The sequence below is a fragment of the Cavia porcellus genome, unplaced genomic scaffold, assembly GCF_034190915.1.
Source record: "Cavia porcellus strain 051 isolate PalLab524CR breed Dunkin Hartley unplaced genomic scaffold, mCavPor4.1 scaffold_2, whole genome shotgun sequence".
Classification (NCBI taxonomy): domain Eukaryota; kingdom Metazoa; phylum Chordata; class Mammalia; order Rodentia; family Caviidae; genus Cavia; species Cavia porcellus.
In genome coordinates, this window is record NW_026947485.1 from 73154611 (window position 1) to 73170137 (window position 15527).

The window sequence follows — 15527 nt, forward strand, 5'->3', positions numbered from 1 at the left end:
ACCCAGTATAACTACTGAATGATAAAAAGTTAATGATTTAATTAAATGACTTATAGTTATTAGTGTCTTATCACAAAATCAGTGCCCTTTTCATCTTACTTCCCTGAAGCAAATAAGGCCTTAATAATGGTGAAGCTGTTGCTGATGACATTTCCTCACCTTAAAACTATCTTAAACGAGCTGACAGGGTCTTTGCCTTTCCCTGCCGCCTCTGCAGTCAGTCCCTCGGGAGGGCACCTGAGAGGAGGAGATGAAGAGCAAGGCTTTGGGTCCGGCATGGTGGTACTCACCTTGTAATCCCAGCACTCAGGAGGCTGAGGCCGGAGGATTGCCACAAGTCCAAGGCCGGCCTGGACTACACAGTGAGCTCTAGGCCAGCCCAGACTACACGGCAAGACCCTACGTCAAGAACAAAAAAGGGAACTATACAAAGATGGAGGCTTCACTGCAAAGCCAAGGGTGTAGCAGGCCCCTGGGCCACAGTATAGGATGGCCAAGCCAGAGCAGAGATGATGGAACCTGCTTCCAGATGGCATGGGTGGTGACTGGGGGAGTCAGTGGTACTCGAGGAGCAGAAAGGAGATGCTCAACCTCCCAGAAATTGGGTACCCTTTACTTTGAAAAGAACTGCTTAGGTAGTCCACGTATACAACTTAAAAGCCACAAGAGGACTTTAATTTCGAGAAACTAAGCAACTCTGACATCCTACATAAGTACAAAATACATTCTCAAGAACACACTGTTGAATCAGACAAATCCAACAGGGTCACTATCCCGAAATGACCAAGTTGATCGAGGAGGAGAGATAGTACAGAATGGCTCAGGATTAAGGGATGTGAAAGAGGTGCAACGCAGAGAAGGCAGTCCCAGACAAAGAAGGGGGATTCGGCAGGCACGGCCCAGATCTGAGAGAATTCATTTAGAAAAAAGTACTACAGTGATACATATTAAGGTGGTAACATTTGAGGAACCTAGATAAAGGGTATATGGAAATTCCTAGAAAATGGTAAGTTAAATTTAGCAAAATTAATATTAAAACTAATGCATTGCTCATAATAGTAATGAAAGTCATCAGCTCCTGCAGGTAAGCATTAAGCATCAAAGCCAACTTTGACTCTGAGGATTTCTGCAGAAGCCTGAAGATGCTAAACTTCTCCCCTCTCGCTCTCCTGATGTGGGGCTCCCACCAAGGTGGGGAGTGAGCAGGGAGCAGCACAGAAAGCTGCAACCTTGAGGTAATAGCACAGAAGCTTGGGACACAGATAGGTGAGCAGGGAAGCTGGGTGCAGACGGACAGTTTCCAGCCACTCTGGGACTGCAGCTTTGGAAAAATTCACAGGACCGGAATCTGAGCAGCAAACGAGCATTTCCTCTACAGAGGCTGTGAGTCTGCGGAAGCTGCTTGCTGCTGGACTCTACTATACTCACATCAGCGGCTTCCAGGCACACTAGGGGCTCACAGCTAGAAACCACACAAGGAGAGAAGGTGTTAGAGGGACACTGCAGGGACAGTAATCACCTCATGTGGGGAAGCAAATGTGGCAGGCAGTCTGGAAGGAAAGATTTGCAAACTGAAGGCTTTGTTTTTGAGGAAGTACTGACTCCATCTCAGGCAGAAACAGAAAATATGGAAAAAGTATAGAGAAGAATAGTATCAGAAGATAATCTGAATTTAGGAGGTGATCAAGCCAGACATGGTACCAAGCCTATAATCCTATCTTTTGGGAGGCCGAGGCAGGAGAATCACAAGTTTAAGATCAGACTGGGCTACACAGCAGGACAGACTCAAAACAATTAAAAGGGGATGTAGCTCTAGTATAGTGCCTGAGTTCAGCATTCAGGAAGCATTATTCAAAGAGATGCTGACAGCTTTCGTAGGGAAGCTAGCTTCACCAGGGGCTATAGAGGTAGACTGATCAGGGGACGACCCAGCCATTCTGCAAGAAAAGCTCTAAATGTCACTGAAAGCAAACTCTCCACCCCTCACCTAACCCCACAACTTTTACTCTCAAAAGCTAAACCAAACACTCTCCTTGAAATGACTGTTAACTAATTAGATCAAGGGAAAGCCCCCTGCCACCATGCTGCCAGTACCATTTAAGTTTCTGTCACTCCCAGCAAGGGCTTCCTGCTTGTCTGTCTCAGATTCCGCCTCATTTTCATCCATGTTATAGCTGTCATCGTCTCCTGTTTTCTGCTGGTTTCCTCCTGTGAAATTAGAGTATAAGCTACATCATTTCTCTTCTGGTGTCACAGTGACATCCATGTCCAGGTGCTGGGGTTGACCCACAGTCATCTAACTTCATTACTCCGGGAGGAAATTGAATCTATATAAAGCATGGCCCTGGGGACTGGGGTGCAGCTCGGGTACAGTGTTTGCCTAGCATGCATGAGGCCCGGGTTCAATCCTCAGCAACTCCTACCCCACAAAAGGGACAGAAGGCTGTGGTCCTGTCTGTAATTCTGGCAGCTATGGGAGGCTGAGCAGGAGATCACACAGAACCAGGAGTCAGGACTAGCCGGGCCACATCTCGTGCCCAAAAGGCCCAACCTAGGCTGGAGATAAGGAAAGCACTCTTCAGAATAGAGTCTCGACTGTGAGCAAGAGAACAGAGCAGCCCTATGTAAGGAACAGCCCTGTTGCTTTCATCCCCAGAGGAAGAGCAACCAAAAAAGAAGATTGGGACAAAACGCATTCATGAGTTCCATTCCCAGGGTGCAAACACTTTACACACAAATACAGAAACGTAAGCAAAGGCATTCGAAGAGAAAGATGGGGAAGTCTGCTGCAGGCCTGTGTAAGGCAGTCCCTGCGGACTGGCACTCAGGGCTCTTGGGGCCCTGGCTCCCCAGGCAGCCTTCGATGTCCATCTGGCACTGGGCACCAGTGCTCCAGGCGTGGCCCCAGTCCTCCCACTGTGAGCAGTAAGGAGCCTTCTTCTAAGAGGAGAAACAGTGGAAATAAGATGGAAACCAGATTGGGATGCCTTCCACAAATGGACACGTACCCTGAGTTACGTGTCCTGCCCATCACAGGACAAGTGTCAGTCATGTCCCCCTAAGCACTGTTGGCTTGGGTAGAATGGAAATTTCTACATCTTTAAGGCCTGGAAATATGTTCCAGAATATTTTGTTGATCTCATATTTCCACTCTTTCTTTAAAAAGAAAGAAACAGGCTGGGGATTTAGCTCAGCAGCATAAGTGCCTGGCAAGTGCAAGGTCCTGAGTTCGATGCCCGGTTCCACAAAAAAAAAAAAAAAGAAAGAAAGAAAGAAAAGAAAAACAAACAAACATTAAAAAGATGGGACTCGTATGTCTCACTCCCTCCATGCTCACATGCACACTGACCCCCAGCCCCTATCCCTCCTCCCCTCCACCTGCAGTGCTCACTGGTGTGCCCCACAGCAGCAGCAGCAGCAGCAATCAGAGGGCTGGGACTGCAAGGGCAGGGCCAGGCGGAGCAGCCCACCAAGCACTCCCCTCAGGATCCTGTGCCCTCAGGGTCCCAGAGACTGCGTGAATGCCGCTTCTGAAACCTCAAGGGCTCGGTATACACTGCCCTCTGTATACATTCTCCCTCTCTCAGAGGGAGAGAGCAGACTGCGAGGCAGCATCTGCTGAAACCCACGCAGGCAGCAGGCCGGGGTGGCAGAGGGCCCGCACCCACCTTCCTCAGCAGCAGCGGGCTCCTCCTGCCCTTCACGGATAACGAACTGGTCCCGCTCTGGTTCTTCTGGCTCCTGGTTTTCTGGGCTCAACGACAGGACGGCCAGCACCTGTGAAGTGCGGCCAACTTCTCCAGCTCCCTCAAGGGCTCTGCCAGCCGCAGCAGTGTCCTCTGCATCCTGACCTCGGCCAGGCTCCCTGGGCTGTTCATCCCCGGCTCTCCGGGCCTCTTCACTCATGCCCTGGATCTCGTTGGTTTCCTCTGCACAGAACGTGGTTAGCTGGGACCATGCTGACATCACTCTGGTTAAAAAGTACCTGTGCCACCCGATTCCTAGGGTGCTTCCAAGGGGTGGGGAGGAGCTGGCCTGCACGTGGGAACCGCAGAGGGCCTTATTTTGTAATAACAGCAATAGAGCACAGGCTTGTATGTGGCAGCTCATCCTTACAGTGAGGAAGTGAGAAGCAACTTAGGAAAGAAATCTGGGGCCGGGGGTTTAGCTCAGTGGTACAAGTGCCTGCCAGGCAAGTGTAAGGTGTGAGTTCAAGAAAAAGAAGAAAGTAATCTCAGTGACCTCCAAGCGGAGGCAGGCACTGTCTATCTGGGACAGGTCACCTTTGTTCCCACTGACAGGAATGTGAACAGGCTTCAGGGCCCTCCTGGTGCCCCACTGCTGAGCTCCCTGCATCCCGGGATGCACACATGACCTCCCAGGATGTGCATGGGTACAGCACACAGCTCCACTCCATGCTGGAGAGCATGTGAAAGAAATTGCAGGCTTCGCTTATCTTTCTTACCTTGTCCCTTCAAATCCAAAACCCCCTTAGCGTGGGGGGCAGGTGTCTGGGGCTTGTCTTTGGGGGACACAGGTCCCTTGGCCTGTGGCACTGTAGCCTGTGGCAAGCCTGCCCCCTGCAGTCTGGGCTGAGACTCGCTGGGAGTCTGGAGCTGAAACAGAGGACAGGACGCATGAGGCCTGTGCAACAGACCGCACAACAGGGCCCCTGAAAAGGGAGGAAGCAGGGGTCTGCCCTGACTGTGCCTCGGCATGGGTGCGAGTCAGAGGGCTCGGGGTCACACCAGGCCTCCTGGAAAGAACTCAGAATATACACAAATAACCAGGGAAAAAACAGAGAAGATGTGAGACGTGCACAATGCAGTAACCCAGAGCAAACAAATGTCCGTAAGAAAATGCAGCGTGAGAAAAGCTCCTATTCTTCATGCGTGCATATGGGCACCCCCCACAGGCGGGGCACAGCTGCACAAAGCGAGCCTCAATCAATGCCAATGACGTACACTACACAGGGTTTGGCATCCCACCACATGGAACAAATTGTAAAACAGTAAGAGGAAAACCTGGGAAATTCACTCTTGAGTAACCAAAAGGTCAAACAAATCACATGGCGTCAGGAAAATCTGCTGAGATAAAGGAAACGGAAACACAACACACTAAAACCTAAGAGAAGGCACCGTGGTGCGGTCCTGTAATCCTAGCACTTGGGAGGCTGAGGCAGAAGGATCACCGTGGTTCATAACCTTGAACTACACAGCAAGACCCTGTCTCAAAGAAACAAAGAGAAAAACAAAACACATGGGAGAAGCTATGGCTGTGCACAGATGGACATCAGTACCTTTAAACACTGAGACAGATACTGCTCTGGTTCCCAGTGCCATGACTACTGAGGACAGGATGGAGAACCTTTTAGACACAGAGCGCCAAGCTGCAACTCAGAACCCACATATTTATTACAAAGCCCAACACTGCCATTAAACCTGAATACTGAGGTTTTAGTTTAGAGAAGAAATACATCCAAACCTTTCGTCTAAAAGAGAAAGGATAACCCGCGTGCCACAGGTTTGCCATCCCTGGTGTAGGGGGTAGAAGTCATCCCTTGTCCTAACAAACAAATCAAAAGCCAAACTAACTGATACACCTTCACCTCTTCTTGCATCCCTCAGGGAGGTGAGGACCCGGAGCAAGCCCCGAAGCTGGCGGGCGGCAGCAGACCACACGGAGCCCAGCTCACCTGGGCAGAATGGAGCCTAACAGCTTCGGGGGCACCTCAAGCTGTCTTACCACAGGAGCTCAGCCAAGTTCTCATGGTGAACACTGAGGAAAACGCTCTCAAGGTTCTAGTAGTCTCAAGGGGAAGGGATCTATCTAAACAGGCCAGAGCACTCTGTTCCCCAGAAGGAAGTCCTCTCTCAACTACCTGAGTACCGTCAGAGGCCAGCTGACCTAGGAAAAGAAGCACCACATCCCATTTTAGCCCCAGCTCCTGGGCACAGGCTCACCACACAGCCCCCTCACCACACCTTAGCAACACAGGACCAGAGACCGACGTGAGCGTTCCCTTATCCACCAAGGACGCTGTGTCACTGGGAGGCAAGAATGAAAGCACGTTTTACAAGACCAAGACCAATGGGCACAGTGGTGCACTTGGGAGGCTGAGCAGGGGGCCTAGCATGAGTTTGAGGCCAGCCTGCGCTATACAGTGAGTTCAAGGCCAGCCTGCCTGCATGCCGAGACCATGCCTCTATCCTCACCCCCAGCCCTCTCCATTATAAAAAAAAGACTAAGAACTCAATTTGGATAGAGCAAACAACAGAACCAGACACGGCAGGGACATCAGACTTACCAGGCCAGGAATTTACAACAGCTCCCCTACGCTAAAGACTCTAATGGATGAAGTGTTTATGCTAGCTAACAGGTGTGGTAAGCAGAAAAAGGAAATTCTCAAGGAAACCACAAAGAGAAGTCAGATGTGGAAAACACTGCAGCACATGAAAAATGTCTCCAACGGGCTGACCAGGAGCCTGGGCACAGCCCAGGAAAGGACCTCTGGGCTGAGTGGAAACCTCCCAAACCAGCGAAGAATAAAGACTGAAACGACAGCACAGACTGAAGGACAACCCTGAAGGTACAGAGTGTACATCAAGGGAATATAAAAAAGAGGAACCGCAGAAGAGAAAAAACACCTGAGCCAGCGATGACCAGCAATCTCCCAGGTTACTCTCAGGTGACCAAACCACAGCTCCAGAAAGCTCAGAGCACAGACTCAAGCAGGATTAATAAAAACAGCCCTGCACATGGGCAAATCATTTCCAGAGGACACACTACCACTAACAAAATTCCCCAAGAAGCCAAAGGAAAAAATGCATCTCAATTTGGGACTTGTTGCCAGAAGATTTAAGAAATGTTAAGGTCTTTGGAGAGAAGGAAGATAATAAAGAGAAGGAACTCAGATGTTTATAAAATAGGAAGAAACAGAGTAATGGACTGGAACATAAAAACTTTTCCTTGTTCTTAATTTAGCAAGTAAGTGAACCAGGTGCAATGATACAAGCCTGCCATGCCAGCACTCTGGGAGGCTGAGGCAGAAGGAACTCAAGTTCCAGTACAGCCCGGGCAATGTAGTGACTAAGATCCTATTTTGAAATTTAAAAAAAAAAAAAAAAAAACATGGGCTGGGCTGTAGCTCAGAGTAAAACCCTGGTTTCAATTCATTATGGCTTATATCTAGATGTCCCCCAAAGCCTCATGTGTCATGGTGGGGCTTTTCAGGGGTGGCTGGATTAGGATGTGTGATGCTGGTCACTTGTCACTTGCTGCTTCTGTTGCCTTTGTTTGTCATAAACTGCTTCTGAGGCCACTCTGCCTTGGAGCCACTTTATTACAGACTGAAACCTCTACAATCTGTGAGCCGAAATAAACCTTTCTTCTTTAACTCTGGGTGTCAGCCATTTTGTCTCGGCGAGAAGAAAAGTAACTAAAGCAGAATTTGGTACCAGAGAAGAGGGATCGTTCCTGTAACATCCCTGACCTTGTGGTAGAGGCCTTTGGGAAGAGTTATGAAAGGTCTAGGGATGCAGTAAAGCAGCATCCCTGAAATGCCTTAAACTGTACTTCACAGGAGATTCTGATCAGAGCTCAGAAGGTCAGAATGCTGCAGGTAAAGACCAGGCTCAGGAAGGACAGCACAGGATGTTGGACTCCAGACCATGGGTGTTATGCTTTGGAAGAAACCGTATCTGCATTTTGCTCATGTCTAGAATATCTGCCTGACACCAAGATTATGGGCTGCAGACTAATCTTACAGAAGAAATTTCAAGACAGTCTAATGTTGAGGCAGTGGCATGGGTACTGTTGAGGGCTTTTAGCCAGAGCAAAAAACCCAGCAGATTTAAAATATTTTGAGTTTGACCAGAAAGGAAGCTCCAGTAAAGTTGTAGATTGCAAAGATAGAGCAGAGGAGACCTTGGATGCTGAGAAGGAACAGGACAATACAGAACCTGAACTACCAGGGCCCACCCTTTAGTCTTAAAATTGTAAAAGTCAAAGACTTTGCTTTGAGAAGAGGGTCCCAAGAGCACCATGTTCCAGAATGGCAGCAACCTAAGGAGGTTCTTCCTTGGGATTTACTTCATAGGCACCAGACCCCCAAAGCCAAGAGAGATGGAAGCCTGGCTACTACTCCAGCTGGCAGCAGATACTGGCATTGCCACGTGCTGCTAGTTTTAAGTGCATGCTGAATGCAAGAGTTGTGGAGTCAGAAAGGCTTCCACCCAGATTTCAGAAGAAGGCCGGGCAGGCCAGGCGGTGTGCCCCTGAGAAGGCAGTGTGTAAAGCAGTAAGTGTTCAGCTGTAGGTGCATTTGAGATCCCAAAGGTTTGGAGAGGCCAAGAACATGGGTCACCTGAGGAAAACTTCAAAGAAGAAGTAAAGCCTGCCCCAGCAAGAAGCCATGGAAGCTACAACCACCCACGATGCCGTAGGGGTGGAGCCACCAAAGCCCTTTGGAGTTCATATTTTGCCAGACTTCTGGGAATGCTGGACAAAACTATGGGGCTTAATGTTTGTACCGCTGGATTTTTTGTCTTGCTTGGTTCTCATTCCATTGTATCTCCCTATTTGTACCTTTTGGAATGATACTGTTTATCTTGTGCCATTGTATACTGAACTGTTTAACTTTGTTTGCATTTGTACAGGGACTCACAGCTAAGAGTTTGCCTTAAATCTCAGAGACTTTGCATTTGGACTTTTCAGCTGAAAAGTGCTGAAACTGTTAGGACTTTGGCAACTCTTATAGAAGGACTAAATGCCTTTTTGTATAAAGTGATGTGTATGAGTCTTTGGCCGGCTGGGATTGAAATGTTATGGCTTGTGTTTGGGTGTCCCCCTAAAGCCTCATGTGATCATAAAAGGGACTTTTCAGAGGTGGCTGGATCTATATTGTGTGCTTCTGGGACCAAGGATGATTCTGGGATTGATTCATGTTGAGATACTAGGATTAAAGCTACCTTCCCTGGTTGTGAAGTGTTCAGTGTTACCCGTGAGTGCTACCTGTCCTGGGCATGGGAGGTCTGGATAGAATATATGGGACCGAAAGAGGATGGATGCTTGTCACTTGCTGCTTTGCTTCTTCACTATTACGCTGCCTTCTGCCCACCACGAACTATTTCTCCTCTGCAATGCCCCTCTGTCACCCTGCCCTGAATGCAGCCAACTATGAACAGAAACCTCTATAAACTATGAGCTAAATAAACCTTTAACTTTGAGTGTTGTGTATTTGTTCTCAGCAATGAGAAAAGTAACTAAGGTAAATCCCCAGTGCTCCCACTCCAAATAGTGCTAATGATAAATATATATCATTTGTTTATATGTGTTTATGGATATAACATATGAATCTGTTTGGTGTGTTTGTCTGTAAGTGAAATGAATGACAGCAGTGATGCTTCATGTGAGGCAGGAGAAAGGGTTCTCCCACTGTTATAGCCTCATGTGATCTGTGAAGCAGTACAGTGCTGTCTGAAAGTAGCAATGGATAGTTGTAAAAGAATATTGCAAACTCTAGGTCTATCATTTATAAAGAAGAATAAATAACTGGTATGACAAGAAAGGAGAGAAAATGGAATTACATACAATGCTCCGCTAAAACTTATAAAAGGTAGGACATGTGAAAGACAATAACAAAGATGGGCTAACAAACAAATAATTTTAAAATGCGAAGATAGTAATCCAATTTCTATCTTTCAAGAACAATAGAACACACATTCTTCTCAAGCACTCAGAGAACATTCAGCAAGACAGCACATTCTGGGCCATAAAACATACCTTAACAAATTTAAAAGAAGAGAAATCATGCAATGCCTATTCCTCAATCTTAATACAAGGAACCCAAAAATCTATACCACAAACAGCCAAAAAATTCCAAAATAATGGAGATTAAACACACTTCTAAATAGCACATGAGTAAAAATATGTAGAACTCTCAAAAGAAACATTTTGGCCTAAATAAAAATAACATTTATAGCTGGAGATTTACCTTGGTAGCACAAGTGCCTGCCTGGCAGGCATGAGGTCATGAATTCGATCCCCAGATACCAATAATAATAATAATAATAAAATAAAATTTATTAAACTTTGTGAGATGCAGTGAGAACAGTGCTTAGAAAGAAATTTAGAGCACTGAATGAATACATTCAAAAGGAAGAAAGATGTAAATTCAAATCTTAGGAAACTAGAAAAAGTCTAGCAAATTAAATCATAAATGTACGAAATAAATACAGGCTGGAACTTGGGGGACCAACCAAGAAAGCAACAGGCCAGCCTTCCTGATAAGTGGCGCCAGCCATGTCTCCCGGGAACCTACTAGCACTCAAAGGTGAGGCTTGCCCCCTCATTAGCACCTGGGTAAGGTACATAAAGTAACTAAATGCTTGCATTGTTTGGTTGATTATGCTGACCTGGTGAAAGGGTTTTGGCCCAGCCCAGATACTGTAGCCCATAAAGCCAAGGAGCTCCTATCTCCCCTCACCCTTAGGAATTGCCTCTGGTGCCAAACTAAGACCAATGGGCTACCTGTGCATCCCTAATGCCCCCTTGGGTTCCACCCCAGGCCAAGGCTACTTATGTGCCTCACTCCACGTGTTCCATGGACCGGCCTGGGGTGGAGATGCCATTCCCCAGGGGGTCGGGGTGTCTCTCCCCACATTCCCAAAGTAAAGGTTATTTATATTTTATACTTCTTATCTTTTCAGCTGCCTCCAGTCCTCCTCCTCTTCCTCCCCTCCACAGTGCTATCACTTGGGGCCAGAGGTCTGAGCACCTCTTGGGAAGATGGCAGTATGCAATATAGTACCTATGAGGGATTTTCTCCTATCTTGTTTAGAAGGCCAATATTGTTTTCACTGTTTTGCTTTGTTATAATTGTTTTGGTCTATTCAGTATTCTGTTTTGACTGGTTTTATAGTGCTCTGTTTTTGGTTTGACTTTGCTATACCTGATTGAATGGACAACTACTGTGAAGCTAACAAGATATACTATGGTACCTATTATTGTTATCCTGGTATCTTGCTCTGAAGTTCTGTACCGATTTCATTCCATTATCTTGATTGATATTGTTCTGTATTGTTTTGTTGTATTTTACTATCTTTAAAATAAAATAAATAAATATTCATAAACCCTGAAAACATTATATAAAAAAATAAGCACAGACAAAAGAAAACCAATAGAGAAAAATTAAAAAAAAAAAAAAACAAAGTTTGTCCTTTGAGAAGGTAAATCTCTAATACTACAAATAAAATAGGGGACATTTCCAAAGATCACAGGCTCTCTACAGATGCTAAAGGAACACCACAAACAGCTCTGGGCCCACAACTTTCATCATTCTGATGAAACGCACCAAGTCTCCAGAGACACGCTCCTCTAAGACAGACGCAAGAAATACACAATCTGAATAGGCTGTATCTAGAAAAGAAATCGACCAATAATTAACTACCTTACAAAACACAGGGCACAGGGCTCACATGAGTTTGCTGCTGAGTCCTATAAAAACATTGAAAGAAATTACACTAATTCTCTTTTGGAAGACAGAATATTTCCTAATGCATTATATAAAGCCAGGGTGATCCTAATCCCAAAACCAAAGACACTAACAAGAAAAGAAAACTACAGATCTACAGTGCTCACAGATACAAAAATTGCCAATAAAATATTGGCAGATTAACTGCACAATGTATAAAAAGATTTAAATATAGTAGTCAAATGAACTTTGTTCTAGGTATGTAAGGGTCCTGGGCAATTTAGATACTTTTAGGATAAATAATAATAAAATAACAATAAATGCCTGGGGATATAGCTCAGTGCAAAGGTCCTGAGTTCAATTTCCAGTATTTTTTTTAAAATTAAATGTTAAAATAGGGGGGAAAAAACCTAGATGACCTTGTGCAGGGCAATGATGTTTCTGTTACAATACCAAAGACATAATCCATGAAAGAAACAAAAGACAGGGGCTGGGGATTTAGCTCAGCAGCATAAGTGCCTTCCTGGCAAGCAGGAGGTCATAAGCTCGTTGAGTTTGATCCCCAGTACCAAAAAAAAGAAAAGAAAAGAAATAAAAGATGGCCTCGATTTCGTTCAAATTAAAAACTTCTGTTATGTTAAACACATTAACAACAGAATGAGATGGCAAGCTACAGACTGAAAAAAAATATCTGCAAGAGACACCTCTCATAGGTCTGTTACCAAAACATATAAAGAACTCAAACTCAATGATAAGACTGATCACTGAGTTAGAGAAATGGACTAACGGACATTTAGAAACATTTTACCAAGGATTACATAATAGTGACAAAGCAGCTTTGAAAAGATGTTCTACATCACAGGTCAGGGAAATACAATTTTAAAAATAATCAGTCACGGGGCTGGGGGTTTAGCTCAGCAGCATAAGCACCTGTCTTGCAAGCAGGCGGTCGTGAGTTCGATCCCCGGTACCGATAAAAAGAAAAAGAAAAAAAAATAATAGTCACAATGGCCAAAATCTAGAACACAACCATACCAAATGTGGTTAGGCTGAGGACCAAAAGGAACTCTCATACTTTGCTGGTGTGAACATAAATTGTACAGCTATCCTGGAAGATAACTAAAATAGTTTTTTTCTTTTTTGTACCAGGAATTGAACTCAGTGCCTCTGTGCCAGGCAGGCACCGTACCACCTCAGTCCCTATATAAAATGAAACATTTTTTCCATATGATTTTGCATGGACACTACTTAGCATTTACTCAAAGGGCCTGAAAATTTACACTCACACAAAAAAACCTGCAGATACTCATAGCAGTTTTATTCACAATTAACAAAACTTGAAAGCAATTACAATGTCCTTCAATAGGTGACAGGATAAACTAAATGTGGTACATACAGACAACTTATGTACAGCAGTCCAAAGCTAAAGAGGCACAGAAAAACCATAAATGTATACTATTAAGTGGAAGAAGCCAATCTGAAAAGGCTACTAACTGTACGATTCCATTATAATACATTTTGGGAAAGAGAAAACTTGGAAGACGGTAAAATGGCCAGTATTGGTTAGAAGCTCATGAAGAGGGAGGAATGAATAGGCAGAGTAGGAAGAATGTCCTAGGGCGATGAAAATGCTGTGTGGTGCTGTACTGATGGACACGGGCCATTACTCACTGACCCAAACACCACTAATCCAAATCACGGCGTATGGGCGGCGCTGATGCACACTTTCACTTGTGAGGGGAATGCGGACCACGTGGAGCCCAGGGCACTCAAGAAATCTTTGTTCCTTCCTCTCAATTTTGCTGTGGATCCAAAATAGCTCTAGAAAAATAAATGTCTGTACCACAAAGGGAGAGAAGATGGATCTCAAATGAACACCTGAATCATTTTCAACTTAATATACTAAAAAAAGAGCAAACTAAACCTAGTAAAAGAAAAGAAATGAAGATAACAGCAGAAACTAATGAAATAGAGACTAGAGAAATACAGAAAGTCAATGAAGCAGTTCTTTAAAAAGATAAAACTGAGAAACCCTTAGCTAGTTTAATAAAGAAAAGGTTTAAATTACTAAAATTAAAAATAAAAGAGGACACTATCAACCATACATACAAAAATATTATAAGACAATATTATGAGCAAGTGTATGCCAGCAAGTCTGATAACTTAGATGAAACAGAAAGCTCCTAGAAAGACAAAAACTATCAAAACGAATTCAAAAACAAAAGAATCTCAGTAGAACTAAAATAGAAAGAGACTGACTTAGTAACTTTAAAACTTTCTATAAAGAAGAGTTTAGGTCAAGATAGCTTCCCTAGTGAATTCTACAAAACATTTAAGAATTCCAAAACTGTACAAGCCCTTCTAAAAGTCAAAACAGGAATACTCCTCGATTCATTCGATAAGCCCACATTATCTCAACACTACAATCAAGTACAGGCACAACAAGAAAAGAAAATGATAGATCAAAATCTATCATAGATATCCAAATCCTCAACAAAATATTAACCAGATCCAGTGAATATAAGGGATTATATATCATGACAACACAGTATTTATCCTGGACTGTAAGGCTGGATTAACCTCAAAAAAATCACCCAATGATGCAGGTTATCAACACGGACAGAACTAAAAACACAGATCTTTTCAATTGCCTCAGAAAAGAATCCAACAAAATCCAATCACTCTTCTTTAATAAATACTTAAAAATTAAGGCTAGGACAAATATCCTCAGTTTGACATAGTGAAAACGATACCTGGCATCAAACAATAACGAAAGACTATTATCCTTATGATCGGGAACAAAACAAGGGTGTGTCTGCACTGTGCACTCCCACTTACCACTATGTTAGACATTCTAGCCAAGAGAATCAGTCAATAAAAAGAAACAAAAGGCACACAGACTGAAAAGGGAACAATGAAACTATCTTTGTACATAATGTAATCTTATATACAGAAAGACATAAAGAATCACCAAAAAACAACAACAAAAAAGTAAAGTCAGCAAAGTTGGAAGGTAGAAGTCCAATATAAAAAGAATTACACTTTAAATACTGGCAGGGAACAATGTGAAAATGAAACCTAGAGAACTCCATTTATAACAGCATAAAACGAATTAATTTTAAAAAAAGAAGTGCATGACTTCTTTAAAATATAAAATACTTTTGAAAGAGATTTTTCTAAAAGATCCAAATAAATGCATAGACATTTTATATTCATGGATCATTAACACTTACTGTTTCTTAAATGGTACTACAGTTAATCTTAAATTGATCTACATATCCAACCTAATCCCTGTCAATATCCTGTATATGACTTAAGACGAAACTGACAAACCAATCCTAAAATTCATATGGAAAGTTAAAGAATGCAGAAGAGCCAAACAATCTTGGAAATGAACAACAGAGTTAGAGGAGTCAGATTTCCTGAATTCCAAGTTCACCGCAATGCTACTGTAATCAAGACTGTATGGTTCGGCACAATAAACAGAAGTCCTCATACTTACAATAAACTGATTTACTTCCATGAACTGACTTTTGACAAAGATGCTAGAATAATTCACTGAGAAAAAAGACAGTCTTGTGTATATTTTTTTCAACAAATAGTACTAAGACAACTTGATATCTACATAGAAAATACTGACATTGGAGCCCTACCTCACATCATACACAAAATTAATTCAAAATGGATCAAATATAAACCATCAAGAAAGTGTAAAAGCAACCAACATAATTGGAAAAATAGCGCTGGAAATGTGGCTCAGTGATACAGCTCTTGCCTTGCATAATAGGAAAAAGTATTTGCAAATCATATATCCAGCATCGTGCATCATGTGTAGGATATATTACAAACGTAAAACTTAATAAAAATAATTCAACTAAAAAGTGAGCAAAGTATCTGAACAGATACTTTCCAACGACACATAAATGACCAATAAAGCCTTAAAACGCTCAGTATTACTGGTTACCACAGAATGGAAATCTGAACCACAATGAAGTATCACTCCACATTGACTAGAAGGGGTATACTCAAAAAGACAGTTAATAAGGATGTAAAG

The 15527-nt window shown here is 43.5% G+C and overlaps 1 protein-coding gene across 8 annotated transcripts in view; it reads right to left on the reverse strand.

Moving 5' to 3' along the window:
* The window catches only part of Golm1 (golgi membrane protein 1), a 50395-nt gene that overhangs the window by 1690 nt on the left and 33178 nt on the right, over positions 1 to 15527 (reverse strand). For 7 of the 8 annotated variants that reach the window (XM_003475066.5, XM_013158316.3, XM_063243790.1 and 4 more), the window contains exons 7-9: positions 4466 to 4616; positions 3669 to 3929; positions 2095 to 2208 (exon numbers count right to left, since the gene is read on the reverse strand). In XM_003475066.5, coding sequence (XP_003475114.1) covers positions 2095 to 2208; positions 3669 to 3929; positions 4466 to 4616 — 526 coding nt within the window. Of the gene's footprint in view, positions 1 to 159; positions 238 to 2094; positions 2209 to 3668; positions 3930 to 4465; positions 4617 to 15527 lie in introns of all 8 variants that reach the window. The other variant, XR_010045762.1, reaches the window with a different exon arrangement.